The 14617-nt window shown below is 36.4% G+C and overlaps 1 protein-coding gene across 3 annotated transcripts in view; it reads left to right on the top strand.

The window, feature by feature from the left end:
- The window catches only part of NAF1 (nuclear assembly factor 1 ribonucleoprotein), a 291086-nt gene that overhangs the window by 28797 nt on the left and 247672 nt on the right, over nt 1-14617 (top strand). For 2 of the 3 annotated variants that reach the window (XR_010840952.1, XR_010840951.1), the window contains exon 7: nt 2014-2116. Coding sequence is in view for 1 of the 3 variants with exons in the window: in XM_059066347.2 (XP_058922330.2) it covers nt 2014-2116; nt 8189-8616 (531 nt within the window). In the remaining 2 variants the exon portion in view is untranslated. Of the gene's footprint in view, nt 1-2013; nt 2117-8188; nt 9478-14617 lie in introns of those variants that run through there. The other variant, XM_059066347.2, reaches the window with a different exon arrangement.

The raw sequence follows: 14617 nt of genomic DNA, 5'->3' as shown, positions 1-14617 counted from the left end.
TTGTTTTTTCCAAGTAGTCAACTAGATTTATAGATTTATAGATATTTCTATAATATTAGAAACTCTGAGATTCTAAACTTTATAATGATCAGATTTTGTAGTATAGGATTATTGCCTGGTCTTAATCATAGACTAGAATTTGGAATTTGTGGGGTTTAAACTTAAAAAAAAAAAAATCCTGCCCTGAAAATAGGAAATACTGAACTGAGATAAACTAGCATAATAGTGAATACATCTTACTCATCTCCACATCATTTCTAACATGAATACATAATTTGAGTTGAATAAATGTGTTCAGTGAACGCAAGTTTAAATTAATTTATATATAAGAAAAATGTGAATTTTTCTCTGATTTTGTGAGGTGGTAGCAAAATATTGCCAAAGTAGTCACTCTAAAATAAACTATTGCCAGTTAAGATCCTTTAATACATCCCTCCTGCTTTTTTTTTTTTTCCTTAACATCTTTATTAGAGTGTAATTGCTTTACAATGGTGTCCTCCTGCTTTTTAGGATAACGCCCAGTTATTTAAACTGGCCCCATAAGGGTCTTTATTAACTTATCCAATTTTCTCACCTCAAAGTTTGCTGTGTAAGAAGCTTTCGCTTTGCCTTAGAGAACCATCTGTACTTCTCTAATACACGGTGCCTTTGCACGTATCCCCCACCGCCCAAAAGCTTCCTTCCGCTTGTCCATTGCTGACTCATCATCAGAGATTCATCCTGGGTCTCCTGTATTAAGCCTTCCTTACCCTGTTTCCTCTTTCTGTAGCCCCGTAATCCCGGAGCGCTGTCACGGCCCTTGTTTACTGGCTTCTTTATCTGCTTTCTCAGTTGAGCCGTTTCGGAGAGAGCAGTGTCTTACATCTGACCTCAGTACTTTCTAGTGTCTGGCTCAGTGCCAAATTTAACATAGCACGTTAAAGATCACGAAGAAAAGATCATGTGTTTCAAGGTACTAAAATTAGTTGATGCTTTTGCATTTGATTATAGATTCTGAGGCATATCAACTCTTGGTTCATGGAAGATTCAATGTAGAATATATTTCAGCAAGACCATACTGAAAATCCCAGACAGAAACTTTCATATGTCTTTTATTTCTTCCTTTTAATTAGGGAACACATGTATACACAGTGACCCTGCTTTTGTATTTTTTTTAACGAAACATAGTAATTATTTTCTGAAATTAATAGGATAGTAAAATACTTGAATTCCAAGATTAATAGGACAGTAAAATACCTCAATTCCAAGAAATCATAGAAGTTATACATAGCTAATAGGTCTTGGTGTTTGGTAGGCTGTAACAGTGGATCCCAATTCTTAGTAACATCTGAATTTTCCCTCTTGTAACTTAAAATGATTTCTTCTTGGAAGTTGGGTCATTCATGTATCTACTTATCAAAGCCTCTTCGTACGGTCCTATCCAAAGAGCATCCTAGTGATTTTCCCCACCTTTACTTTGCCTTATTATTTATTTATATCCCTTACTATACCTCACGTTGTATTATTAAAATTATTAATCCCTATAAAGTGTTTAAAACAGTGCCTGGCATATAATGGGTATGTGTAAATATTTGAATGAATAAAGGGTGTAACATTCATTTCCATTTTTATATTAGATCTGATAATTCATGTATTTGCTGATTCCTAACTACTCCTGTCTTTAGAACTGTTTTGTCACTATGACGAATCGTGACTCTAATCTGGAAGTCAGATTTCTAGCTAGGGAACACCCGTATCTAAAGGGTGTGTAAGGTCAGCGTTTTAAAGTTACCTATCTGAAACTTTCTAGGAATTCAAAACAAAACAATATAAAAAAATCTTCAGTACTCATCTTCTGTGTTAGTCATTAGGCATTTATCAAAAAATATTTGATTTTTCTATCATATCTGATTTGAATATTACTGGTAAATATTAACTATTGAAAAGGGTAACTTTTCTGTCAGGGTCACTGTTAAATATGTTCCATTGAATTGGTAAATGCATGTGACATAAATCTCTATTTTTCTGTGCAAGGCCTTAGATTTCAGTGATGATGAAAAGGAAAAAGAAGCCAAACAGAGAAAAAAATCTCAGATTCAAGGTCGGAAAAAATTCAGATCTGAATTTAATGAGCTAGGTGAGTTAAATGTAATATATAGTCATTTTTTCATCTTCATTTACATCTATATAAGTTCCTCAGTAATAAAACTGAGGGAAACATCTGGGGGTCTTCTCTTTACGCTCTGGCATCTGGCTAGCGTTGGAGGCATTACCCACAGCATGCGATGTGGTGGGAGAGTCACAGGGGATGTTCATCGGTGGTTTTTCAGGCTCCTTGATGTAAAAATGGCTCCTAGGGGTAAAAGGCAAACTAAGCCTTGGTAGAATCATTTGTGCTCATCAGTAGTTTTTTTTTTTTTTTTTTCTTAGGAAGCTGTTTGCTTCCATTTTTAGAATTAAATGATATGGTGCTTAAGCTAAAATCAAGGTGTTTTATTTCCTGTTGACATGATGCAATCACAGAAGAAAGTCCTCACGTTGCCTTTTTATATCCACACCCACTGCCCCCCCCCCGCCTCTTCCTCAGCTCCTGACAACCACTGATCTGTGTCCCATTCCCATGATATATTTTGTCCTGTCAAGGGTGGTTGTATAAATTAGTGATTGGGTTCTGTCACTGAGCACACTTTTCTGGAAATCATCTAGATTGTTGTATGTATCAAGCTTCTTTTCGTTCCAGGGTAATAGTCTGTGGTGTGAATATACCACAGGTGGTTTAACCATGCAGCCATTGAAAGACGTTTAGGTTGTTTACACTTTGGGGTTTTATGAAGAAAGCTGCTTTATCCGTTTGTGCACAGATTTTTATGTGAACACAAATTTTCACATTTCTCTGGGATAAATGTCCAAGAGTACAGTTGAGTTAGATGATACAGTTACAGGTGGACAATTTTGGGGTCGGGGCACTGACACACGCACACCCCAGTTTCGTTGAAAATCTGTGTATGACTTACAGTTGGTCCTCTGTATCTGCAGTTATGCATCTGTGGATTCAGCCAACCCTGGATAGTATAGTATGTATTTATTGAGAAAAATCTGCTTATAAGTGGACCTGTGCGGTTCAAGCACATGTTATTTAAAGTGTCCACTGTAGTTGCATGTTTAGTTTCTTGAGAAACTGCCACACTGTTTTTCGTGGGGCTTTACCACTTTATGTTCTTATCACCAGTGTATGTATGAGTGGCCCAGTTTGTCTGCATTCTCACTAGCATTTGGTATTGTCATTATTTTTTATTAGCCATTCTGATAGGTATGTAATGGTATGTAATTGTGATTTTTAACTTGCATTTTCCTAATGGCTAATGATATTGAACAGCTTTCCATGAGTTCATTTGCTATCTGTGTATCTCTTCAATGATGTATTTGTTCATGTCTTTTGCTCATTTTCTAATTGTATTTCTGTGTTTTAATCTTGAGTTATGAAAGTTTGTACATAATTTCTTCCAGTCTATAGCTTGTGTTTTCATCCTTATAAAAGGATCTTTTGCAGAACAAAAATTTTTTATTTTGATGAAGCCCGGTTTATCTGCTTTGCTTTTATGGAGTCTGAGAATTTCTTTCCTAGACCTACATCCCAAAGATTTTCTCTCTCTCTTTTTTTTTTTCCTGAAAGTTTTCAAAATTATTTTAGTTCCTTTGCCTTTCCATATGAATTTTAGAATAAACTTCCCTATATTGACAGAAAGTCTTGCCAGGATTTTGATAGGAATTGGGTTCAACCTGTATGTTGCTTTGGAGAGAATTGACATCTTAACTGTATTGAGTCTTCCATTCCACAAACATGGTATATATCACCATCAATTTAGATCTTCTTTAATTTCTTTCACCAGCATTATGTAGTTTTCAGAATGTGAGTCCTGTACATTTTTTTGTTAGATATACACCTGAGTATTTCATTTTTGGGGAATCATTGTAAATGGTGTTGCATTTTAAATTCGTGTTCATGTGTTCATTTCTAGAATACAGAAATACAATTACTGTTTGTATGTTTAGCTTGTGAGCTTGCTGAACTCACTAGTTCTAGGAGCTTCTCCCTTGAGATTTTCAATGTAGACAATTATGTCAATGGCAGATAAGAACAATGCCCCCCCCCCCCCGTCTGTATGCATATTTAGCTCTCTTTCCCACCATTACTAGCTATAACTTCTGACACTATATTGAGTAAATATGTTTTGTTCCTGGTCATAGAAGAAAACATTCAGTCTTTCACCATTAAGTATAATGTTAGGTGTAGGGGTACTGTAGATGTCCTTTATCAAGTTGAGAAAGTTTCTGTCTAGTTCTGTTTTCCCTGAGCTTTTTTTCAGGAATCATGAATTTTGTCAAAATTTTAAATTCTGACAATTGTTTTTCTGTATAGATTGATAAGATCACATGACTTTTTCATTACCTTGTTAATAAAGTAGATTACATTGGTTTTAGAATATTGAATGAGCATCATGGGAATAAACCGTGGTGTATAATTCTTTGTGTATGTTGTTGAATTTTGCTCATATTTTGATAAGGATTTTTATCTTTATATTCATGAGGAATATTGGTCTTTCCCTCCCTCCCTTCCTTCTTTCCTTCCTTCTTTTTCTCCCCCCCTCTTTCTCTCTCTCTCTCTCTCTGTCTCTCTCTCTCTCTGTCTCTCTCTCTCTCTGTCTCTCTCATTTTTTTTACCTGGTTTTGATGTCAGCAGAAGCTTCCTACTAGCTTCATAAAATGACTTCAGAATTTTTTTTTTTATTATTTTCTTGAAAACATTTTGTAGATTTGGTGTTAATTGTTTAAATGTTTGGTAAAACGTCTCCAGTGAATCACCTGAGCCTGGAGTTATCTTTTTTGGGAGACTTTTAATTACAAGTTCAATTTCCTTAATAGTGATACCTTTTTCACATTCGATAGATTATATAGTAGGTTGTGTTTTTCAAGGAATTGGTCCATTTCATCTAATTTGTCAAGTAATGTGTGTAGAGTTGTTTACAGTATTGCCTTAATATCCTTTTGATGTCTTTCCTGATATTGATCATTTGTGTCTTCCATTTCTTCGTCAGTTTTGCCTAGAGGATTGCCAATTACGTTGCTTTTTCACAGAGCTAGTTCTTTATGTCATTTAATTTTCTTTATTATTTTTCTATTTGCAGTTTCATTCTTTATCATTAACTTTCTGCCGCTTGCTTTGGGTTTATTTTGTTCTGGTTTTTCTAGGTTCTTGAGGTGGGAGCTTATATTATTTATTTTAGACTTTACTGCTTAAACTTGTTCCACAGATATTGGTGTGTTTTATTTATTGTGATTTAGCTTAATGTTCTTTTGTTTCTGTTTACCTTGAGACATCCTCTTTGACCAATGGATTATTTAGAAGAGTATTATTTAGTTTCCAAGTGTTTGGAGATTTTTCTGTAATCTTTTTGTTATTGATTTCTATTTTTGATTCCATTGTGGGTTGAGAACACAATCTGTATGATTTCAATTCTACATTTTTTTAAAAAGTTTTATGGAATATGGTCTATCTAGGAATATGATTTTGGGCAGTTGAAAGTAATGTGTATTTTGCTATTGTGTGGTGGAGTGTTCTATAAATGTCAATTAGATCTTGTTAGTTGATGGTGGTATTGAAATTTTCTCTAGCCTTAGTGATTTTCTGTATAGCTGTTTTGTCAGTTGTTGAGAGAGGGCATGTGGTTGGGGCATGCACATTTAGGATTACTATATTTTCTTGGTAGATGACCCCTTTATCATTATAAAATGTCCCAGTCTTTGCTCTGAAGACTGTTTTATCTGATATTAATGTAGCTAATCCTTCTTTCTTTTGATTAATGTTTGCATATTGTAGCTTGTTCCATCCTTTTACTTTCAACATGACTGGATCATCTGAAATGTTTCTTGTAGATTGTAGTTATGTTTTTTAATCCACTCTGCCAACTTCTGTGTTTTAATTGGTATATTTAGACCATTTATATTTCATGTAATTATTGATATGTTAGGGCTTTAAATCTGTGTTTTTCTGTATTCTCTCTAGTTTTTATTTCTCTGTTGTCTTTTTTCTGCCTGCTTGTGGTTACTGTAACAGTTTTTAGAATTCCATTTGCATTTATCTGCGGTGTGGATGGTATCAGTTAGTATGGTTTTCTTTCAGTGGTTGCTTTAGGTCTTAAATTTTATATACATAAGTTATCACAATCTGCTGCTATCGTTTTACCAGTTTGAGTGCAGTGTAGAAACTTGCCTCTCTATATGTCCCTTTATTTTCCCTTGTTCATAATATAAACTGCTTTAATGTTTCCTGTGTATACAATAAGAATCACAATAGCGGTTATAATTTTTGTTCCAGCCATCAAACATAATTTAGAAGACTCAGTCACAGAAGGAAAGTCTATTGTATTTACTCCTGTTTTTGCTTACTGTGTTCTTCTTTCCTTCCGGATGTCTTACGGTCTTTTCTTTTATTGTTTCTGTTTAGAGAACTTGCTTTAGTCATTCTGTTAGGGTAGGTCTGCTGGAGATAAATTCTTAGATTTTCTTTGTCTGAGAGTCTTTGATTTCTCTTTTTCCTGAGGATATTTTCACTCAATATAGAATTCTAGATTGCCAGTTTTCTTTCAGCACTTGAAAAATGTTGTGCCACTTCTTTCTGGCCTCCATGGTTTCTGATGAGACATCTACTGTCATTCAAATTGTTTTTTTCATGTGGGTAAGGTATCATTTCTCTGTTCCTCTGCTTTCCTGTTTTTTCTTTGTTTTTAGTTTTTAAAAGTTTGTGATGTTTCTTGGTGTAGACTTCTTTGGGTTTATCCTGACTGAGATCTGTTTAGCTTTTTGAAACTGTGGGTTTATGTCTTATGCCAGATTTGAGAAGTGTTCAGTCATTATTTCTTGAAGTACATCTTCTCCCTCATTTTTCTTCTTCTTTCCTTCTAGGATTTTGAAGATGTAAATATTAGTTATTTTGTTACAGTCCTACAGATCCCTGAAGCTCTCTGTTCATTGTTTCCCCAGTTTATTTCCTTTCTTCTTTTCAGACTAGATACTTTTTGTTGTTCTATCTTCTTTCTTCTGTCCCTTCATTCTACTGTTGAGCCCTCCCTTCAGTTTTTAATTTTGATTATTAAATTTTCAGTTCTGAAATTTATTTTTCTCCATTGTGTATATATATATATTTATATATATATATATATTTTTTTTTTTTTGCTGAGGCTTTCTATTTTTTATTTGTTTCAGTGTGTTCCTTATTTTTTATTGAAGTGTTTTTATGATGACTACTTAAAAACATTTCTCTGATAATTCTAACATCTTTGTCTTTCTGATGTTGGCCTCAATTAGTTTTCCTTTTTCATTGATCTTCAAATCTTTGTGGTTCTGGGTATGACGAGTGGTTTTTAATTGAAATGTGGACATATTAGTTATTATGCTGTTTTTGTTTTTAAAACTGTTCTGGCAGGGAAAGGAGGGAGGTTGCTTTATTACTGTTACTACCAGGTGGGGATAGGAGTTAAGCTTTTCCTTATAACTTCTGTTGACATCTGAAGCCAGGGGTGAATCATTACTGCTGCACACGGGCAGGCCTCCTCTTGTGTCTGGTGGGGGTAAGAGTGCTTCCGGGCAGGCCTCCTTTTGTGTCTGGTGAGGGTAAGAGTGCCTCGTTACTGCTCCTGACACCGTGGGGGATGGCCTTGTTATGCTGGGTACTGAAGAAAGTCCTGACTCTCCTAATTTTTTTCTGACTCCACCCCAAGTACAGGAAGTGGAGGAACACTGTGTTACTGCTGGTGGAGATGCAAGTCCAGGTTCCCCATGAGGTCTCCACTGTCTTTGAGGGGAGGCTGGAAACTGGCTCCCTGCTCAGCCTCTTCTGACTATGCTGGTTGGGAAGGCTAGCCAGGCCCCTTACTCAGCCTTTGAGAGTGTGAGTGAGGTTCCTGTCCAGTTTTCTCTGTGGTGTTTGGCTGAAATCAACTGGTTATTGTCTCAAAGTTTTGTCTTGCTTTCCCTTTCCTGATATCTGGCCTTTTGGATTCATTTAAAATTGATAATTTTAAGCCTTACAAAATTGTAATTACTGTAAGGTATACTGGAAGTTAAAGAAGACATTACTGAAATTTTAAACAGTGTTTTTTGATGTATTAAAGTTAATTTTAGTTTTGTTTTTATGCATTTTTCCCCAAAGGTGAAGATTTTGCAGAAGTACATCAGAATTGGAATGTTCATAACTCTGCTTCAGAGCCTTCAAAAGGATATCACAGCAGAGAATTCACACGAGGGTTTTCCCGGGGCAGATATCCTCGATCTTGTCCTGGCAGGCCCCCACCTCCACAGTTTTATAACTCAGAGCACATGGTACCTCAGGAGACTTCAGGGTTTCCACCCCAGAGACAAGACGGCCCTATGATGCCACAGTATCCCTTCCCTCCTCCCGGGTTTGACATGCATAACTTCTCACTCCCTCCCCCTCCACCACCCCTGCCACCTGCATCTGCAAACATGGGCTGGGCTGCTCCTGCTGTGGCACCTCACCCGTTAATTCCCCTACCATACTCCCTCCCCCCTCCCCCGCCCCCCCCCACCTCTGCCTCCCCCTTCCTCTTCTGGAGATAGTAATGCTTCTCATTTTGGTCCTTACTATTAGGTGGATGTATGCAGTTCCTGAGAAATGTGGACTTTATATATACACACACGCACACGCGCGTGTACACACACACACACACACATATATATATAGGAAGGAATTTTTTTTTAGAGAGATTATGTAGCTAGATTTTTAGAACATTGTAACTTACTAAATGATTCCTTCAGTTGTAAGTTGATATATATTGTAATCTTTGAAATTGTATTTTTGAAAATTTAACATTAAACTTGTGGGGGGCGATCCAATTATGTGGTATTAAAACTTTGAACACCACCCAGTTAAACAGTATGTATAGATCTAATAATAATAGATCTGGAGCAACTTTCATCATGGATTAAAATGTACTGAGCATATTGATTATGTTTTTGGTATATCTGAAAATAGGATGTTAAGTCCTATTGAGAGTCCTTAAAATAAACTATTTTTATAAACTTATACTTTGAAAATTGATCTTCATTGTAAATGCAGTTTACCAATAAATGTAAATGTCCTTTTTTTTCTTTTTTTTTAAAGCAAGTGAAAGGTACAAAGAAGAAAAGCCTTATGTCTTGGCAGAAGCCATGTCTATAATTAAAGTTAATATTTATGTATTTTGCACAGGCAGGCTTTCCATTATCTATGCAAATTTCCATTATTTGGGCATGATCCAGTAGACTTTACTGTTTAACGACGTAAAGAGACACAAGGATTATTCACAATAAAATATATTATTTATTCACAGTAACATGTATTTACTGCCACACTAGGAGACTGTATCTTCCATATCTGTTTCCCAGATTCTCGGATGCCTGGCACAGATTAAGTACTTAATAAATATCTATTGAACGACAGACTGAATTTAGAGTGTTTAATTAAATGACCAGTGAGTATTATTTTACATGATTCATGTACTCATGAAACATAAACGTAAGGAAATTAGAGAATTTGAGAGATAGAAGAGGCCTTGGGAATAGCCGAAACTAGTCCTAATTTAATAAGTATGGAGCAGCCTGACTAGGGGCTCCAGGGAAGTTAAGTCACTAAGGTCGCCAGTGAGGTGGCAAGGAGTTAAACCTAGTTCTGATTCCCAGACCAGCACTTTCTACTAAATTGGTGTTTTTCAATCTTTTGTTGCTTGACACTTATGAAATAGTACTTGTATGCACATTGGGGTGATCTGCTAATTTATCACAAGCCCCTGGACTCCGGTTGCACCGAGACCCCAGTTCGCGTCCGTATGGGCTGAGGAGACTCTTTTCAGGGTTACCGGGTAATAAGATGAGAGGTTCTTGCTCTGGTAATGCCTTGGCTTTATCATGTTGTGCTTTATGATTCTTTCTTGAAACATTACTGCAGCTTCTCTTTAGGAGTTGCCTTCATAGATTATGGTACAGTCTTCTGGTTGATGGAATATTGTAAGAGTTAAGTGAGACTGTATCTAAGAACACTAAGAAAACCCCAAAACTTAAATGGGAAGAGTGAGATGTTACCGTCCAGTTACAGCAAATCAGTAAGCTGTTATAATCACCATGGCATTTAGAAAATCTTTAGACCTCTGTCCAAAAGTAGTCAGTAGATATTTGACAGTGGTTATTTAATATCTGAAGAAACTTAGAGCTGAACCATACCATTTGATTTCTGGTTTCAATTAAAATGCTACCTTGAACACTTAGGTCCAACTTGCCTTCCTCCCTATACTTAATTCAAGGCTTTTGAAACTTCAAAAATCACTTGAGTTTTGGACGGTTTGTTCAAAGTGCACATTCTTGGACTTTATCCCCAGATTCAAATTCAGTATATCTGAGATGAGACCTAGGAAACCACTTTTAACAGGTACCCACAGGTGATGAATCTCAGGATTTACTCTGTATGGATTTCAGGGTAGATGTATCTACTCCAGCTTCTCGGCCCCTCACTCAGGGACTGAAGGGGGTTCTGTCTGGGGTGGTGGTGAGGGTGTGAGGAGTTGTTAGGGAAGAAGAGAGAAATAAAACTGGCTACTTAAATTGTATCCTTGGCATCTTACTTGGTTCTCAGAGCTGTGTTTTTTCAGCTGTATGCGTCTTTGGAGTTTAAGAGGAGGAACCAAGTTGTGTCTTTCATTTGGAAGAGAGAAATATTACAGTCTTTATCATCCCAAGCTTAATCTTGCAGTGCTGCTTTTAAAATCATGTGGCCCTAGATCAACTACTAGCTGATCTAAAGGCAACTACTTAATGTTCTTCTCACACCGTTTCTCACCTCAAATAGAGAATTCTTTACTTAAGTCTCTTCCTGTAATACAGTAGATTGACGTTCACATGACTGACGATAGGTAATGGTTTTGCACGTCTACAGTTGTAAATATGGCAAAATGAAATTACAATCATGGCCTAGGCTAGTATATTGATTTTATTAAGGTGAGTAACTCTTCTTTTTTTTCTTTAATGGATGAGATAGTGAGGTCTATGGTCATTGGATGACCTGTCCAATATTGGAAATAAATATTGAAAGAACTGGGTTGAGGTTGCCTAGATCAAGAAGAGGAAGTGCAGTTTCAAAACTTAGCAAAACACAATTCTCCAAAGCCTTGTGGTCAAGTCATAAAGTTAAATCCTAAAATGTACCCATCTCTGCTGTGTAGCTGATTCGTAGACCCGATTTATTATCACTACTAGTTGGATGCATTGGCAGGGGCCTGTGTGCAGGGGTCTCCACTCTAGTGGGCGTTGAGGACTGCAGGATGCCTCCGTTTCCCTCTTTCTCTTCCCCCTCATTCTGGTTTGTTTCTCCCTGCCCTCCACCTCACTCCCTTTGTGCTACACCTCCTTGCTTGGAGTTGGTGAAACTAAGTACATTAAAATTGCAAGACATTTGATGAATAAGAAATGAGTAGAATCTGAGTTCCAATCTACTATAATTTTAAACTATTTGATTTTAAAAAAAGGGTATTTAAAATCCCCAGGTGTGAAAAATCTTACTGTATTTTTTACGGACAAGTTTTCTTAATGATTGAGGGAGAGAGAAAATCTCAGACATACTGTGTCATTTATATATATTCTATTTCAACAGTAATTGGCATTTGCGTTCAATATTATGAATTTAAACACTTTAAGGCAATATTATTAGCTGGATTAATGCTTTCTACCAGTTATTTTACACAACATCCGCTGTTGATTTCTTTTCTGTTGTGGAAAAAGGCAGTCCTTCCCCACTCCAGATGATGACCCAGGTCAGGGAACATAGCAGAGGAAGAGAAATAATTTGTTACATGTTTACCTCTCGCCCTTCCCCCACTGCTTGGCTGGGGTACCTGAGAAAACACTTAGCACACTATCTTCACAAGCTCATCAGAATAAATAGTCTTGTACTTCTGTATTTATGTGCTAGGGAAAATAAGTATGCTAAATACTAGGTCTTTTTAAGAAAAGAAAATAACGTTTTGTAGAGTGAATTACTTTGTATGTTCACACAATTTGCGTTCATAAAATCTTTGTTCTGACGTTGCATATTTGATTCCAATACTAAGCTCTCAGGTGTAACTATTTAAAAATAGATACTTTTAATAGAATGCAAGCTGGAAAATGAAAATAATTATGAGAAATCATTGTCAGGTTATGTTGCAGATACATATGATTTAATACAATCTGCACTATATTTATGATTTAATACATTCAGGGTAAAACAGCAGTACACACTTGTGTCCTTCACTGCAGATAAATTGCCAGTATTCCAAAAGCCATTCTCTACTTGACATTCTGACTGAGTCAGATCCTACATTTAGGTAGCAATTATGTTGCATCCCCCAAAAAACCCCGTGGACACAATTACTATACTGTGCCTGAAATTAAAGTTGAGAAATATCTTCTTAATACCACCTATCAGGCCAAAGTACTTGTTTTGAGCTGCTAGCAGCAATGAAATTACATTTCATCTTTGACTGTGTACTCTGTACCTAACTTGTTATCATTGGTGGATTAGACACAGTCAGTTACTGAGTGTCCTGGAAATGAGGTACACAGTTGGGTATCAAATGGTAAAATAATGAAAATAGCCAATGAGGAAAAAGTTTCTTCCACATATTCAGTAAAAAAAATGAATAATTATATATATATTATATGTATACTTACGTATATATATTTGAAGGCTCGTACAGAAAGCCTGATTTATATGCATAGGTTAGTTCAGTACCTTTTATTTCTATTCATAAGGTTGATGAAATGGGAATAAATATTACATTGGCTTATTTCATAGTTATTGCACTACACCAGCCCCCAAAGAGAACAAACTGACCTTACATGGTAAAAGCTTTTTATTTAAATTCAGCATAAACATTATCTCTAACAAGAGATGTGACCCAAACAGTAATAAAACAAATACAAAGGAATAAAATCTCTTAGCATAGAATCCTTATTAAAACGTGATATATAGATGGTGGTGGTCTGTAATGTTTGGATGGTAGAGATGAACTTCTAATATGCTCTCGGTATCCATAGCCTCTGCGATGTGCAGAACCATTGCGGCAGCTCTTGAAACTCTCACGTGTTGTCCCGTGACACACAGGAAGGGTGCTCTCCGAACGCCTGCCTGACCTTGCATCACACGCGGTGCCCCCTCTCAACACGCGACACCGTCAGCCCCAGGTATGCCAGCTGTCTCAGTGGCCAGTTCATTCAAAGCAAATGATTGATTTCCTTTAACACCAGCTTGCTTTTTGACCAACTATAATTCCTGGTATATTTACTGGCAGCACCGTGAGTTCAAAATAAATTCTGTTTAGCAAAATTATGGGTGGAAAAATATTTAAGGGCAGAAGAAAATAACTGTAGGCATTAACTTTATTAATACGTTCAGATACCGTTTGACCCCTATGAAATTGCCTGCAAAATGGCAATTTCATACAGTTCAATCTAAAATATGGACTCCATAATGCATTACTTCCTACACATGTATTTCTTCAGTGAACCTGTCCCATTATTCTACAGGTCACATTTTGGAAACAGTGTCATAGATAATAGCTGGAAGAAATTCACGGTGGGGCACATTTCTCAGAGATACCTGGTCTTGCTACGAAGACAATTTATTAGAAGATGCTGGGGCTTGGAAGTAATGTTAAATATCTTGTATTAGGTTAGGAAACCACTGTTCTTCAGTATAGACTCTGTAATTCTTAACCTGGTTTCCCTCCCTCCCCGAACCGCCCCTGTCCCCTGCAGTGTACTAGAGCCTACTAAAAACCTGTGAGATGTACATTTTTCTAGAAAGGAGAACTGAGGGACCATGGCTTTCCTCCTGTTTTTAAAGAGAGAAAAAGAAAGGGGCTGGAGAGAGAGTCTCTCTCAAGGTTTTCCCTTTTTTGGAGCGCGTACAACACAAATCTTTTTCAAATTTGATAATATGCACAAACCCGGTAAAAAACTAGTTGTGAATCCCCAAGACTGCACTCACAAACCACTGAATTAAGAAACTAAAATTTCATTCTGTAAAAATGCCTCCTTGATGTCTTACAGAATTTTTATACCTGCAAGAATATATCTGTGGATACATTCAATTTAAAAAAATTTGGCCTAAACAGTGTTGGATTTGAAATGGCTTTATAGGCAAAACTTCCAAATAATTACAGCCAGGAGGAGAAGAAATATTTAATGGTCTTAGCCATTTAGAAAATGTCTTCCCATTGTTTCTGCACAATAGGGAGTTTATAGTTTAGACCATGAACAGGAAATCGCTCTTACACTAAAAGAAAGGGGAACAGCCTCCACCTTAACAAATTTAACTGTCAGTCTCCATTTTACAAAGCTCTCTGCAGGCATACTGTGACGAGGAGTGAAATCTGGGTAAGTTTGAAAAGGCTAAAAACATTCTACAAAGACGAAAAATGCCTGTACACAAGAGCAACAGAACAATAGTCCATGATATGTGGTAACTAAACAGCTGGTGTCTAGGGAAGACAAAGTTTTTTTTAATTTTTATTTTTTTTAATTTTTCCTGTGTTGGGTCTTTGTTTCTGTG

This window comes from Kogia breviceps, chromosome 6 (assembly GCF_026419965.1).
Source record: "Kogia breviceps isolate mKogBre1 chromosome 6, mKogBre1 haplotype 1, whole genome shotgun sequence".
In the NCBI taxonomy this organism is placed as follows: domain Eukaryota; kingdom Metazoa; phylum Chordata; class Mammalia; order Artiodactyla; family Physeteridae; genus Kogia; species Kogia breviceps.
This window is presented reverse-complemented; position numbering and strand designations above follow the sequence as displayed.